At 38.9% G+C, this 16,727-nt stretch overlaps 1 protein-coding gene across 2 annotated transcripts in view; it reads left to right on the top strand.

Annotated features, from left to right (window-relative positions):
• The window catches only part of GNAS (GNAS complex locus), a 130,496-nt gene that overhangs the window by 85,021 nt on the left and 28,748 nt on the right, over nucleotides 1-16,727 (top strand). For both annotated transcript variants that reach the window (XM_021553591.3, XM_021553592.3), the window contains exon 5: nucleotides 10,337-10,434. In XM_021553591.3, the coding sequence (XP_021409266.1) occupies nucleotides 10,337-10,434 (98 nt within the window). The remainder of the gene's footprint in view (nucleotides 1-10,336; nucleotides 10,435-16,727) is intronic.

The following is a 16,727-nucleotide window of genomic DNA, read 5'->3' on the forward strand; positions in this document are numbered from 1 at the left end:
GTTTAAAGCTGTCTGGTTTGAGCTGCAGAACTTGCTTTCTGTCTCTTGCATTTTCTTCATGGGAAATTACATTTCAGCTGTCTTGAGCACATACTTTCCTCAGTGTAGTATTTGATGCTCTTCTCTGCCCTAAGAAGAACATGAGGGTAGGGAGGAGGAACACTCATGTCCCCAGGGGATATTCTTTGAGGGCTGCAAATACTTAGGACTCTACTCTTAAATACAGGGCTGTTCTGCTTCCCTTTAAATGCCTATTCTTCTTTTCCTAAACATTAATTTGGGTTGCTCTCCTGAAGAGAATACACTGACATAGATGCCAGCACAAGGATTGCAGGATTTCTTCTCCAGCTACACAAGATCATCATCTTCATGACGGAGCAGTGGAAATGAATTTTAAAGAAAAGGCCAAAATCTATGGTTATAATTATCTGTGGAACAGGTGGAGCTAGAATGCAAGTCTTCTAACAGCAAGGTTCAGTGTGATGTGAAAGGCAGAAGAAAGTCAGGAAGAATGTAGGAGTTTTACAGTGTGATGCTAATATTGGGATCTGGCTCTACATGCAAATTAGGATTCAAAGAGCAACTTTTTTATTCTGATATTCTAATTCTTTTCTTAGTCTGGGTCTCCATCTGTTTGCTTTGCAGTTTTTGACTTACAGGAAGTGTGTGTCATTTGTGTAGACCATATTGTTTTGAATTAAAAAAACCTAAAAAACAACAGCTTGAGTTAAAAATAATGTTGGTACTGTGTAATGCTAGGTTAAACATCCCCTTTAAAGCTGAAAATTTACTATGTTGGAGATTATTAATTCAGCACAGTTGGTATTAAGAAATTAAATTTTTGAATACGAGTAGTAGCATATGGAGAAAGGCAAAACATAGTACTGACTGGAAGGAATTCTGTCCACATAATCATGCTGGTATTTTAAAATATTGCAATTTTTAGTATATAATATCTATGTTGAGGCTTCCAAACGGTATTTCCATCATTATTGCCCTTTGATGCATTTAGCTTAACACAACTGGATGTGTGTGTTTTCAGTGTCAAAAATCAACCTTGTAGTTTCAATAATTCAAACTAGCTGTATATCTGTCTCAAATGTCAGGTGATGTTGGGTTAGCTGGGTTATAAAAGTGGTATTTTTGTTCCTGTTCTGCATACCAGACAGTGGTTAGGATATTTTCTTCATCTCCACTAATAGTGTCCTTCTCTCATCCCTTTCTTTTTGCTCTTTCTTTTAGAAGAGGGAAGGAAATGTTCCGGTTTTATCAACGTTTCACACTCCATGATCAACCCAATTGAACCAAGCTACCAAATAAAACATATTTACTTTTGGTCACAGTCCATTTATAATACTCTGGTTTTAATTAAATATTCAAAATAGGAATGTGTTCCTTAATAGCAAGATTTACAGCTGCCTATTTTTAATTGATGTGGTTTGAGCTGAGGAAGATGTCTCTTGAAAATACCATACTAAATTCAGAAAAATTGTATTTAGAAAGTAGTAGAATCACTATTAGCTATTGAAAGGTAAAATACCAGAGGAATGACTGCAGCCTATGGCTCTTTAGGTTGTGAATGTTCAGAAGAGATGCTGATGTTGTCTGCAGGTCTCTTGGTTTCAGTTTAAGTTTTATTACACTGCTTCATTGTAGTTATTTTGAATCTCCCACTGCCACTGCTGCTGAATGGTTTTATTATGGTTTTTGAGTGGTGTCCTTGAGCTTTACCACACTCTTGCTTCAGCCTCAAAGGCAGCTCAGCATCCCCTGTGCCCACAGCCACCCCTTCCCTCCGCTCCACACCGGGATGTGCCACCCACACCGCGCCAAAAAAACCTCCTCTGGTGCCCAGTGTCAATCAGAGCATTGAACCAGCCCAGGTTAAAAATAACCCTGGTAACCCTTACTCCTTCTCTCTTCTATTTTGGGGAGATTATTTTTAACAGGGATCAGTTTTGAGGTCTGATTTACAACCTGGCAGTGTGGTACAAAGTGTGATCCCTTAACCTGCAGCAGGGTCAGAATGGGGCTTTGGAGTCCTTAAAATGGTTTGGACACCAAAATCTTCAGAATGGTAATGAGATAATAGAGTCTCAGGAAGAAAAGATGTGAGCTGGGATCTCTTTGCTGCCAGAAGTGTTCCTTAATTATGTAGGCAACAGAACAAAATTGTCTGTCCCTGTAGATAACCACCCTGATGGGTATAATGATAGATATATTATTATTCCTGTCTAAATACATCATGGTAGAAGAAGAGAGCTGTTCTGGTTTGACAGCATCACTAGCTTTATAAAGTAATGACAAACATTTTCAATGCAGTGGGGGATGTTTCCCATGGGGATATCTCAAATGTCACAGATTTTGGGGTGTGAAAGTAGGCAAAACATTTTCTTTGGTGAGGATACCCCTGGGAAGCTGGGAAAGGTGGGAGACAGAGCCTGATTTCTTGGGTGTCTGCACAAAATTGTGTGCAGTTTGGATACTTACCACAGAGAGAAAGTAAGGGGCTCCAGCTTTTTCTTGTCCACGTTTTTTATGATTTTGAGCAAGGCACCTCAATGTCCTATTTACCTTTTTTTAGTATCCTCTGTCTTATTATGTGCAAATGAGTGATAAATACATACCTTCAAGGTGCATCTTGAGGTGAAGAACTAGTAGGAAATGTGGATAGGTGAAGTATTTTTGCCTCAAGAGTGTCAATGTTGTTCAGAGAAAGGAGCGGGAAGTCTTACAGACAGTATCAAAGATGTGGTGCTAGATCTCTGAAATAATCCTTACTTACTCTTTTTTAAATCTCTATTATCTTATCAACACAGAGCAGCTCCTTCTCAATGGACTTCCAGATAATCCAATTGAGTTTACCTGATCAGAATTTAACAGGAACTTATGTAAAGCTGGTTCTCCTATCCTTTAATAGCAGAATAAATTCTTGAATACATATTTAATGTAGGAGTTCATCTGAAGCCTTCTTTTAGTATGGGGTCTGTGAGGCAGGCAGCCACTTGATTTCATGTCTCTCATAATTGAAACATGTATAACTATTAATGATTTGCAAATGAATCTCCTGAAATCTCTGATTTTTGTCTACATGGAAATGCCTGATAAGAATGTTTTAGTCATAAGTGACTAGGAATATCTAGCAAATTTTGTTAGTGCTGTATTTTGCTAGTATTTATTGGAAGTGTTTTGGTGGGGTTTTTTTTCAGCCCTTTTAATTCAACAGTGCTTTCACTGAAGTGTTCACAGAATTCTGTTGAAATCCTACAAAGAATTTCTTGAAATTGGAGAATCTGCAGCCTAGGACTTCAGACAATGGGATTATATACATCTTTTTCTGTAGTCCAGTTGCTTTTGTAGTACAAAATACCCTCACCATATGTTTTACTTGATCAATATCTGAAGGAAATGCTGTTACTTTGTTCTGAACTTGTATTTTTATCCAGTAAATTCCCACCATACCAGACCATATTTACAGGTTCAGAAGTTCATGTGACTTAATTTCTCTTGATACATCTTCTTTGTTTTCCTCAGAGCAGTCTTGAAGAACAAGGACAAATTAATTCAATTTATGTTGAAATACAAGAGCTGTCAGCTGAATTAAACAGGAAATAGGCATAATTTAATATGGAAATTCTTAAACATTTTCTGGTTTAATCACAGTAAGAGACTATCACAAAATATTGTTGTATGCATAGATGAAATAAAATTATACCTGTGAGCCTCCCTGGTATTACAGTGGATCCAGCCACAGCCCTGTTGTGCTCAGCTGACTAGTCAGGGTTTTCAGCTGGTCTTTGGAGAGTACATGACATTTCTTCAGGTTTTTTTTTTAACCTCCCAGGACACAGAGTGTCTTTTTACTCTTAGAAAGAAATGCTAGCAATTAAGCAGAACTTTCAATTAATTTAAGTATATTTGAGCTTCTTTTTTTTTTGTGTAGACTTTCCTGTGAGCCTGTGAACGCTTCTGGTTTCAATTGCAGAGGAATATTGACAATACAGGGAGCAGGCTTGCTGCACTCACCCAAAGTGAATTTTCCTCCCTAATTAACATGAGGAGCTGTCTTCTGGTATCAACAGATAAAAGTTTCTGTGGCAATTAAACTTCTTGTGAAAGTAGAAATAGAAGAGAAATGGTTTGACGTTATGTTAGTGAGGACTTCCAACCAAAGGCACATTGTAGCTTATGGGTATAGATTTGTGTGTTGGCACATTTCTCAAATGCTGTGGTGTTTTGAAACTCTTAACAAAGGGGAATAATGTGAGTTCAAACTTGACAAAATTTTCTTAAATAGAATTCCCTTCCCATTGGCCAGTCCTTGCAGCAACATCCAGTTTAATTTGTATTACTAGAAGTTACCAAGCAGAAACAAAGAATATTTCAGCATAATTCTTCTTTTCCCAGGATGAAAAACTATTGATAATGAGACTAAATCCTTGCTGAAAATATTTCTGACTCAGTTATGGGAAATGCTGAGTACACTGGGCCTCTCCCAAAGTGTTTTGTATTCAGCTCTGGCCACTTGCCAGTAACTGGAGAATATCTTCAACTATTTGTAGGTATGCGTTTCCTTTGTGATATCATCAGCGTCTTTGCCCTAAAATAGCAAGCAGTAATTAACACTTGTTCGCACCATTAGGAATGCAGATGTTTCCCTGTTCAAGTAAGTTGCTTATTAAACTGTCTGATTTGACAAATTCAATACATTCTGGTACCCCTGCCCAAACTTGGGTAGAATTAAAAGATGCCAGAGCTCCCTTCCCTGAGCGCCCGTAGGGTCAGGAGTGATGGCTTGGTTTCATATGTGAGCAGTGAGAAATAAATCAGTTTGGTGGGTACTTACCTATCCTGGAAGGAGAAAATCAGCTGGTGCAGTTTGTCTTGGAGTGCTGTGTGCTGCCCTGCCATGCCTTGACCTTGCCTTGCTGCAGTGCCTGGAATGCAGCAGAGCTGCCTGGCTCCCAGGGAAGGAAAGCTGTGCTCCCCCAGCTCTGCAGGGCTCTGCAGCCACTGGCCAGTGCTGCTTTTCAAAGCTCAACACACTGCGAAGCAAAGTCCTCCAGGACACAGTTCTACACTTAGAAGCTGGTTTGGTTTGACCTTTAATCATTAGATTTGTAAGTCGGTGACCTATTTAAAACTCTTATTATGAAATGTGCAGCTCCATGGGACAGTGAACTTTGCCCAGGAATTGAATCCCAGTTTTAACCACAACATTGTATAATGGTTGTGCACACCTTTTAGTAAGGTAAGGTTTTTTTCAATGGCATTGACTTTTGCTGGAATTAGTAAATAAACTGTTCTGTTGACGGGTCCACCCTATATTATATTTGACAAAGAAAAGGTAATGTTGCATGTCCATGCTAAGTTTCCTGTGAATTTGGTGTCACAGTGGCATGGGCTGTGCCAATGTTTTTCCCTGCCAACATCCTAATGCCTATAAAACATTGCTTCATGAACATTTTTTTAGTCTCTTGAGTATTTATGTATCTGGAGGGAACAAAGCCTTGTAGACAGTATGACCAGTGTTATATTCTTTCTCCTAGTATTTTATCCTTTTAGAATGCTTCTCAAAAGCAAATCTTGGTTCCTTTATTTTTTCCCAGGCCTGGAGTTTGTCTCTTGGGGATTATTTTATTTAACAACCAAAGTGCTCAACCCCCAAGTTCTTTAACACTTTCTGTAGTTTAACTTTGATCAAAGCCACTATTTATCTGCTGCCATTTTGCAGCTTGCTGAAATTTTCCAATATAAGTAGGTTTAAACTTGATTAGACTCTGCATTGCCCCTTTTCTAATCCAGAATTGTGTCAGCAAGATGTTTCTGGAACAAAGAACAATTTTCCAAGCATCCCTTCCACATTTCCACTGATGTTTCTTTTTCTCTAGAGGTCTGCAGAGATTCCTGTAAATGAATGCAAGTGATTTACAAATGTTGCCTATTGACTCACTGTATTGGGAAGCTTTCAGTAGGAGGGGAAATTGTCACTTCATAAATAAAACATTAATAATGAAACACATTTCACATAAAAGTGGCTTTTTAACCATTTTGGTGTTACGGTATCATGAGACATGAGGTTTCCTCAGCAGCACCAAGTCATGGTCCTTGATCCTTCAGTTATCTGAGCAGGACCAGAGGTTTACCCAGCCAGAGGATTTTCTCAGGGCTTTTTATGGATTCCCAGCAGTGGAGCCTGTTCTTGGGGATTGTGCCCGGAATTCAAACTATGCCCCTGCCCAGCCTGAGCAGATTCAGTCCTGTTTGTTCTCTTCAGATCTGTGTTGCATTGACATTCCTTTCCTTGAGTGTTCTCCGCAAGGATTTCTCCCTCTTTAGGGTTTTGTGAACGTTTTGGGATGTGTAAAGTCTGTTCTGGTGGTAAATAAATGCTCCAATCCTGACATAAAGCTCAGGAGGAATTCACTCCTCACCTTCCCTGGTAGTGCCATCCTGTCACCACTTGTGTTGACTTTTGTTGCTTTACACAGCTTCAGCTGTACTTTAAACAGGATCTTGGGTGTGTATTGTGACACTGCACTATTTTATTTTTTTAAATGAAAAATTACATAATTTGGATTTTTTTTCAATTTTAAGTATGCATAAGGCAAGAATGGGTAATACAATCATACACTGCAAGTACATTTGAATGTTAGGATCATGTGGATCCTAACATTCAAATCCTATTTGTTGTGGAATGTCATCTCAAACCAAATTGTTATTTAGTATTTGTTTATTTTAGCTGTTTTGTTAGGAGTTCCATTTTCTAGTGCAGGAAAAACCTTTGTTGATGCTGCTGTAGAGTCTGTCATATTAGCATGTGCCAGCAAATCAATCAGTGTTGTAGAAGCAAGAACCAGACATGTAAGGACTAGTTTTCTGGCTATTTCTTTTCAGGAAATTTTCCTGCTATTTTTGGTTAATTTGTTTCCTAACTCATTATTTTTAGAGCTGTCATACAAATTATACCTATTTAACTAAAAAAAAAAAAAAAAAAGCCAACCCAACCCTTTTGCTAACTTGATTTTTTTAGTGGCCTCTGAAGCCCCTGTTTTACCTAAATACATAACAGATCTTGTGGTTTTACTTGCCTTCCCTGAGAGCAGCCCCAGGCTACATTCCATGACTCAAACGGGATGCTGAGGATTTCTTGTGTTATTCCTTTTCTTAAATATTATTTCAGAGTTGTGGTTAGTGTAGGTGTACTGGGGAGGAGGGAGAATCTTGGGGTTTTTGCAACCAGCTACTATGTCTTAATTCCAAAATCAGTCGCTGCAGTAAGGAGGCTTCTGATACAGCAGGAGGTGAGCTCTGCAAGGCTGCTTCTGGCTCTGCTTGGGTGAGCACCTTCCTGTTCACAGCTGTGTGAGCTGGCTCAGCATTAGTCCCAGCATGTGTGAAGATCTATTTGATGTGGCCTAAAGACAGAAGGTTGTGTATTAATGAAAGGCTTTCATATTTGACCATCTCAAGTCACGTAGTTCACTTTTTAAAACTCAATGAATACAAACAAACAAGAAATAGGAGACCAAAAGTAACAGCAAAAACCCATCCCAAAGAAGCCCCACTGTGTCTTAGTATAATGATCTATTGCTCTTTGCTTGTTTGTAGATCCTGATTTTGAAACCCCAATAAGTTCAAAGAATGTGGAATTGAATTCTTTTTCCATCCCACATGGGCAATTAATAACCATACTGAGAAGATTGCTTGAGTATTGCTGGTTATAGTTCAGATCAGCAGGACAGGCATAAAGGCAGTTTTAAATATTTCATTTGCTCATTTGGCCAAACAAGGCACAAACACTGATCTTTATCCCATTATTGTAATTCATGTATTTTTCTTAGAAGTGAAAACTGCCTTTAGAACATGGGGAGGACTCTTCTAAACAATTTGTGACTGTTCTGGTAAACTAAACCCTGGGCTTTCTATTATCAACATATTTATGCTAGGGCCAGGAACTGGTTTTATTTTCTCATCCCATTTTAAGATCTGATTGCAGAATCTACTGCAAATGTAAAACATTATGGAGTTTGAAAGGTCTTTGAAATAATTGCTTTACACCAAAGTGTCACAGTTGTAGTGAGAAACAGTAATTAGGAAGAGTTTTTGTGGCAGTTTTACTGTGCTGTGACTTTCCTTATTAAAGCACTGACTTTTTTCACTTTATATCTACATCTAGTTTTTTTTACATCTATGTCTAGTTTTTTGGTAATAAAGAATGTCTTACTGCTTTTTCTGTAAACTTATCATTGCCTTGTGATTTGTCTATTGAATCAACTACTATTTCATCAAAAAAAAATCTTGTACAATTGCTGATTCCATTTTTCAGTTTCCCAGCTTTGTAGGCATAAGTTGAGTGAGCGATATGATGTTCTGTACTGAGCAACTGTTACTTTTGAAAACAAATATAGAAACATTCCCCAAAGTGGGTTTGGTTCAGATACAGTGAGATGGCAGATAATTCCCCCTCTCTGCTTCACTTTCTTTTCCTTCTCCCTTTTCCATTAGAAAGATATTTTCCTCACTGTGCTCTAATACAGTTGAAGGCTACTGACAGTCCCCCAGTTGCCAAGAAATGGGAAATCTTCAAAATTAAATTATCCAATGAGCGTAATTCCAGCAGTGGGAGACAGAAAACTGAGGAGTGAAATTAAGATTTTTATTAATTTTCTATTTCCTTTAATAGCAAAAGCAAACAGTTGTGCAATTTGCAAATACTAAAAATTAAGTAAAATCTTCTTACCTACTTCTGGAAGAAATTTATCTATCTTTTTGATCATGAACAGGTCATAAAAGCAGGGAACAAGCTGACACCTAATACCCTATATAAATGTAATAATCTTTTTAAAAGAAATCGGAACCAAATTTAGATGCGTATTTTGTGTTTGCTGTAGTTTTTGTGTGTGTGCAGTAAGGGAATACTCAATAGCAATAAAAGGACAATCAAATTTGCATCTGATGTGCTGCTTCCATCATTGGTATTCATAATCCTGTGATCACACAAACACATATGCATCTTATACCTGCCAAGAGGAGGGTGCTCTGAAAATCAGCAGCACTAAATTTACTCTATACATCTTTAAGATGCAATTTAAAGGATTTACTGTTCTGCTACAGTTCATGTGTCAGTTAAGATTCTGGTAGGGATGTGATTTTTTTTTTTTTAAACTCTTTTAAAAGTGAAACTTTGGAATGTGTCCCCTTTCTTTGTACTGAATTGATAGTAAAGGAATATGAAAGACTGATATCCCAAGAGATAGAGGAACCTTGAAGCAACAAAAATAACACATTTTCCTTCTTAAAAATAATTCTACTGTAAAGAAAAAGGGTGGGGAGACACAGAATATATGCAACAACTATTTTTAAGGGTCTTTCACTGGTCTGGATTTAAAAACTTAATTATTTGCCACTTCAAACCAGAATGAAAGTATTTTACCCAAAATACTTGAAAGCTCTGAAAGATAGCCAAGGAACACCCATGGTTGTTGATAAGAGGAATGCCCACAGTGGTGTCTGTGTGTATTTTAGTCACCAGGCTGCTGCTGTTCTTTCTGAGTCTATTCAGAGCTCTTAGAGTGATGGCCAGGAGTTCAATCCTGTGCTGCACACGCACTGGTGGAGCCAAAGTGCAGCTTTCATATGCAGAATGAAAAGAGCTTTTGCTTGTGTTGTTAGCTTGTGTTACAGGTTCAGCAAAACTGAAGTGCTGCATTTTTGGCTGTCTGCTTTCATATCTTGGCTTACAGTTTTTAAGGCTGAGACAAAACATGATCTAGCCTTGTATATTACTGTCTTTCTTCTGTCGTTCAATGTCTCTTTACACTGTAAAAGAATAACTTTATGGAAGTGGTATAGAGTTAAGTAAGATAGAGATGTCTGTGCAGTCCGTGGAGATCCTCACTAGCTTGCAAAGTCATGTAAAAATTATCATTCATGTAGGAATTATAGAGAAGTAGTGTTTCATTGAAGAAAAAAAAAAATCACGACAGCCACATAAATGTAAAATACAGTGACACCATGAGTTAAAGAATAAATGTTACCAAATAGCATTGATTATTAAATTGCCAATGAAATTGATATTAATGAGACATTAATCCTTCTTACAATAGATGGTTGGATTCAATCAGTGATAGAGAAGCAGTTCTTTAAGTGTTACAAAATGTTGAAGTCCAACTTAGAAAGCCAACTGAACTTGTAGTCAGTTTCTAAAGCATGGTTAAAGATTTTTGTTAAATCTGCTCCACTTCCTGCTCATTGCAAAACGAAATGACACATTACTATTTGCTGACTCTCTTCATCTCTAACCCATTCCCATAACACTGTTTTTCCATTTCAGGAGTTTTATGAACACACAAAAACCCTTTGGCAGGACGAAGGTGTGAAAGCCTGCTACGAGAGATCCAATGAGTACCAGCTGATTGACTGTGCACAGTAGTGAGTATTGCTGCACTGCCCCTGCCTTTGGGGCTGGGGACTTTTTTGGTGTCCTGATGCTTTCCCTGATCCCTGGAAAAGGAGTGTGTGGTGCATAATGAATTCTTGCTCATCAGTGGTTCAGAGAGGTGGGACAAACTGGTGTTCAATTAGACAGTATCTACAGAGGAGTATCTACATCAATATCTACATCTACAAGTGCTTTCAAAAGGTTTTAATAAGGCCCCTTGGTAAGAGGACAGTTTTATTGTCTGCAAAGCCAAATTTCTTGCCTTTTCCACTTGGCCCATCCTTTTCAGATGTCAGCTTCTGGTGCTGCACAAGTTGCAGTAAGTTGGAGAAAATGCTGGTGAGAAGCAAACCTGTTTGTCACTTTGGTTTCTAGTGCAGTTAATTTAACTGGGAACAAAGAGATGGGAGTGACAGTCATGGGAAGCAGCCTGTGATCAGTCACCAGAGTTCTGCTTGTGTGCTTTCATGCAGATATCTGAGAAAGTCATTCTCTTCTGGTATTTATACTGCTGGGATAATTAGTATTGTCTTGAGAGTCTGCTGCATGTTTGCAGTTATTTATCACATCCAGCAATATACTGTGCCTCAGGATTTTTTATGGCAAGGTGCTCGAGTTACTTGTGACCATTCCTGGTACTTTTGTTGTGCATACTCAAGCAAGGACTTAAATTTGAAATATTAATGGTTAAAACTGTTCTTATTTAGTTTATATTCTCTCTGCTTCTTTTGGAGAAGCTGGAATAAGGTCAAGAAAATGAAGGTTTCTTGTTTCACACAGTGATGGTAACTGCAGTTTGTCTAATACTGCATCTCCTAAAGAACATCTCATGAAATAAAATCTGTTAGGTTCTTCTTTTGTTTGTTTGTTTAGGTAGAGTTAAAGGTAAATCAACAATTAGCTCTGTTTGAAAAGAGACAAGAGAGGTAATTTTAGTGTGCCTTGCACAGCTCCAGGTTTGTAGGAGCCTCTTTGAAGTTTTGCCATTGTTTCCAGAACGAATTTGTTTGATGTGTAACGATGTCTTTTGCATTAAGTGACTAATGTTTGATCATTTGGCATGGAGCTTTTTGCAAGTTCACTTGCTACAAAATAAAGAAGTACAAAGATTTTCATTTTCAGAAAAGCATCCAAAAGTAACTTTTGTGTTTCTGATGGAAAGTTGATAGAAGTGAGGGAGAGCTGGGTTTGTTTCTGGTTAGTGCTTGTTAATTCTATGCTGGGAAGAAGGAAATTGTGGAGCACTAAGAGGGTTTTGTGTTGCCCTTTTTCTGCCCTGAATGCACAGAAGAAAGCTGAAATTCTTGTCATCCCTGGACATTGACTTTTCTCTGGATCAGCAGGGGAGGTGGCCCTCATGATGGCTTTACCATCCTGCTCCATCTAGTGGAACACTTAATTCTACATCATGGGCTGTTGAGCCAGAAATAAACTTTGAACATTGCTGACAAATCAGATTTTTTTTCTCCTGAAGGAAATAAAATAAAAATTGCTGTCTCCTTCTAAAATATTTAATAATTCTAATATTTATTAAATATGATAGTAACATATATAACACTATAGTCTTGCAGAAGGAGATTTCCGATTGTTAATTTTGACAGGTCTTGTCCTTTCTGGCATTTTTGACCATGCACTGATGTTGTTTCTAATAACAGAATATGCATGGTAGGAGTTTTTTAATGGCAAAATGTTATCTTGGAGGTTAATTTTGAAATGCTGATCTTGTTTTTATCACATTAAGTTTTCAAGGGACCTAATAAAAATTGCTTCCTATAAAATCTGACTTGATTGATACATTTAAATTAACGTGGTGAGCATGTGCTAACAAAAATATGGCAAATACAAAATATATCTGAGATTTATTAAAGAGGCCTATTATAATATGAATGTGCAAGTTACTGTTGTTAGTGCTAATAGAAATTAAAACAGAATGTTGAGCAAATTCTATTGGGGTTGTCCATTCTTTCAGAGAGGAGTTTTGGGTTCTGAACACTTTTCCCCTTTTGAAGCCCCCATTTAAAACAAGAAAGTTACTCTGAAAATGGGAGATGGAAAAGTGGCTTTTCTCTTTCAAGATCAATCTGACTGCCAGAAATCCTTTCTTGCTCTTGAAAATTGAATAAAATCTTAAATATTAATGGATTCTTTGCTCAGTGATTTGTCTTAAAATTTCAAACATTATTTCTTGTTCACAAAAATTAGCTTTTTAGAGTTGTTTGTAAAAAAATTTAATTCTTTTTAACTGTCATTTTTTGAAGGCTGAATTGCTTAGTGTAAAGTTTGTCTTAGTATGGATTTATTTAACATTCTGAATTTTTTTAAAAAAGAGATTTTGTCAGTGTTGTGACACATTTTTATACAGGAAGCTTTGCGAGGTGATTCTGCCAAACATTGAAAAATCAGTTTTTACTGTCTTTTAGCAGTTCTGCTTTCCATGGATAAAAGCTGGTTCTGCATGTAAACAGCTTAGCTGTAGTCCAGGAGAAGGAAAGGCTTTCCAGGAGTCAGGGATGGAGAATCTGGAGCAGAAAGGTGCTGAAGAGATGCAGCTTAAACCTCTGCAGAGTTTGTGCTCAGGAAAGATGGGAATTTGCAGATGAGTCTGGAGCTGTTCTGGATGGACAGGGCATGAAGGAAAAGCCACTTTTTGCTGCATGTTCATTCCCAAGAAAATGGGAACAAATGTAATTCTCAATGTTTTATCTCCCTGATTCCAGTGTGGGGGTTTAGAGTCCAAAAATGGTATTTTTCACCTGTTCTGGAGCAGTAGCTTTAAATGTACAGTGCTTCCTTCTGCATCTCTACAACTTCCAGTGTCTTCCCATAAGAAGTGACATTATTTCACACTCTGATTGTTGCTCCACCGAGTCTCTGGTTGTGTTGGTTGAGAAAAGAGAACTTTAGCAAAAGCCACAGGTACCATCCTGTCTTCCCATTTTCCTGCAGCTGTGATTTTTGGAGGTGTGAAGCTGGAGGGGTTGGCCAGTAACCTCTTCTGCTGGAGAGCCCTTCTGGTATCCTGCCCTGAGCCCTCAAGCTCACTGGCTAAATGGAAATGTCACTTTGGAGGAGCTCTGCTCATTTTGAAAGAGTAGCTGCCTCTGCTCATCATGAGCTTTACTGTACTTCCTGCCCAGGCATATTTTACAGTCTTGAGAGGCAGAGAAAGGAAAGAAGGCTTGTTTCCCTTTTCTTAACTGGCCTTACTAAGAAATCAGTTTCAATTCTGCATTTAGAATGACGTGGTCTGTGACGTTGTCACCAGTTTGTATTTCAGCAGTGAGGAGGGAGCTTTATCTGTGAGGAGACCAAATTTCATCGCTCTTGCATCTTGCAGAGATGTACACAGAGTGTTTGTATGAAGCTGCCATGTTATCCTGCTCTCGGCTAATAATAAACAGAAGAATACAGAAATGTCTAGAATACAGAAAATCCCAAACGATGTTAAATTATTTACCATCCATATGTCTTCCCTGGGGGCACCAGGTCACATTTTATTTAGAATATATTACTTATTAAAAATCTAGGAGCCATTTCCACTGTGATGTACCAAAGCCTGTTTGTCAAATCTGCCTTCTGTCAAATACAAACAAACAGGATCTCTTTGAAGCGCTGCTGTCACCAATGCTTCTACCTCAGGTTTCATTGGAGCAGCTCTGCTTTTAAAGCCTCAGGAATACCCAGCAGAGCAGTCAGAGCCGGCAGGATCTGCCCTGGGAATGTGCTGCTTGTGGCATGAGGACATGAAGGCAGGTTCTACCAAAGCCTGAAGAAACCCACACTGATGTCAGGAGCCTTTGGGGTACCGATTCAGCAGCGCCTGGGTACGACATGAGCCTTTTAGGGCATTTCCTAGAGTTGCTAATACCAGGCTGTGCCCACAGCTCCCTGAATTTTCCTTGGCCACCCATTTGACTTAGTGCTTCGTTTCACACTGTGCTTTCCCCGTGAATCCCCTGGCTGGCTCTTCCTGGTTTGGGCTGGGTGGGAAGGGAAACGCGGCGAGCGGCGGCGTGCCGGCCCACCGGGCACCGCCGTGGCAGGAAGGGCGGGCGGCACGCGGAGCCCTTGGCACGCGAGCTCCGCTCCTCTCTGCGCTGCCATGCCGGGCGAGGACACGGCTCTGGAGGTGCACGGTCACGTTGCTGGAACTCTCTGGTGCCTTGAAACCGTGCCAGGCTCCTCCAGAAGGGTTTTTATGAGGAGCATTTTTTAAGATGTTTGTTTTTAAAATACTTATCAAAGAAAGGCAGGGAGTGCAGCTATTAGCCGACTGCTGTGCAGGGCTGCTGAAGGATCAGCACATGTGGACACGCAGGCTTTTTAATTTCTGATGTTGTGAATTCTTTATATTTTTATTAAGATTTATGGTGTGTTTTATTTCTGGATTTGTAGACTTGCAGAGAGCAGTTAAGAGCCCCAATCTGTGCACTTAATGATTTTCTTCCATGTTGATTTCTCTTCATGACAAAGTTCCTTTCATGGAACATGTAGTAAAGTGTGTTTGCTCAAAGTCTCACCTTTTTAAACAGTGCCTGATTTATCAGGGGTGCTATTGCTGGTCTAATTCCTTATCCATATTATTTATTACTTTTTTTTTTTCCTTTTACTTTCTTTCCTTTTGATGTGATTTTGACAGAGTGGTTTCTCTTGTCTCCAGCTCCTCTGAGTGCTCATATTCAACAGGACAGGAATTTCCCTGGCCTGTATTCCTGGCATACATGAGCTTCTTACGGACAGTGACAATTACATTGTTAAACATTCCCATGAGGAAGAATAATAATTCAAGTCCCCTTTTGCTGGAATAAAACTGACACAGCCTACTGCTCTGTGAATTCCTTGGCAAGCCAAAGAGTAGACCCAGGTCATCTAACTCCTAATTTTTGGTCTTGATTACCAAATCCATGTTACTCTATTCCAGAGTGCTTAGAGATAACTAAATTAGTGCCTTTTTCCTGTTCATCTTCAGCTTGAGGGACTAGAAGATCATGTTTGAAACAAGGTTAAATTTCAATTAAAGAAATACAGCCCAGGCTATGCATTTTCTGCAGTCCAGTGGGGTATTAGGTGTATGGTGGGGAGTACAGTACCTCCTGTCTTTGCATGGCTTCAGTGAAGTCACTACCAACAACACAAGTCCAAATATATAATAGCTGAAATATGCCCAACTCCTCCACATGTGTGCCCTCTCTTGCTGACTGTCAATAGCAGGGATGTGCCTGCTGGCAAGTGCTCTGAAAACCAGATTACCTAAATTTAGCCAATAAATGGATTATGAATCCAGCACATGTTCCCACTCTTGTCACAGCTAATCATAAATTCATCATTTCAAGCTACACTCAACCCCAGATAAACTCCTCTATCTTCAATATAAATTACAGTATGAAACAGGATAAACCTAAAGGTGTCCTGGAATAGGTTGTTTGAATGTTAGGAATTAGGTGCTGCAATAAGGAGGACACAGAGTTGATGGGCCAATAATGGCAGAAAGACCTTTACAAGTCCAAAATGAGAATAATTGAAGAAGTCATACCACAGCCTTTTGAGGTCTGTGTGATGCCCATTGCCTCATCCTGAATTACTGTCAGTGGGTTTAACTGTTTGCTCCAGGAATCTGATTTCTGTCTCCACTTTCCCTCCCTCAGCCACTTTCAGCCCCCTGGATTCATTGCTTTCATTCATCTGCTGCTTTTATTTCTCCTCTGTTCCACACGTCTGTGAAGTGCCAGTTCCCTTCTGGCCTTTGGCTGCAGATGCAACTTCCTTTCCCTGTCTGGTTGTAAATATTGAGGATCTGCCTTCAGCTGGAGGCAGGGCAGACCTGGTTGTAGAGCAGGAAAAAGCTGGGTTGGAAATTCTTCCCCAATTTCTTGACACAATTCTGTGTCCAAATACTCAGACTTGGCCTTTTAGTTAAAGGCATCACTTGAAAGGGTTAAGGATAAACTCTAGTGTTCATGGATGCCTGATTCAGTGGAAATGGATGTTTTATATTTGCTTCCACGTGTGAATGGATTTGCTCTAACAGCTATTTCTTTGCTTCTGACAAAATTCACATGCACAACATTTGTTCAGGTTAGACTTGCACTGGATCAAGAGTATTTTTCAAAGTTTGGCATGAATGTTTGCATTTTATTTAAGTATAATTTGTCTTTAAAATAGTAATTTTTTCTGAGATCAGAACCAGACACCCACATGATTTGGTCAGTAGATTGCTGTGCTCCTTTGACTGAGGAGTTTAATTTTGAATGTCAGTGGAACATCAGGAGAGTGTAATGAAGGC

Source organism: Lonchura striata, chromosome 17, assembly GCF_046129695.1.
Source record: "Lonchura striata isolate bLonStr1 chromosome 17, bLonStr1.mat, whole genome shotgun sequence".
NCBI lineage: Eukaryota > Metazoa > Chordata > Aves > Passeriformes > Estrildidae > Lonchura > Lonchura striata.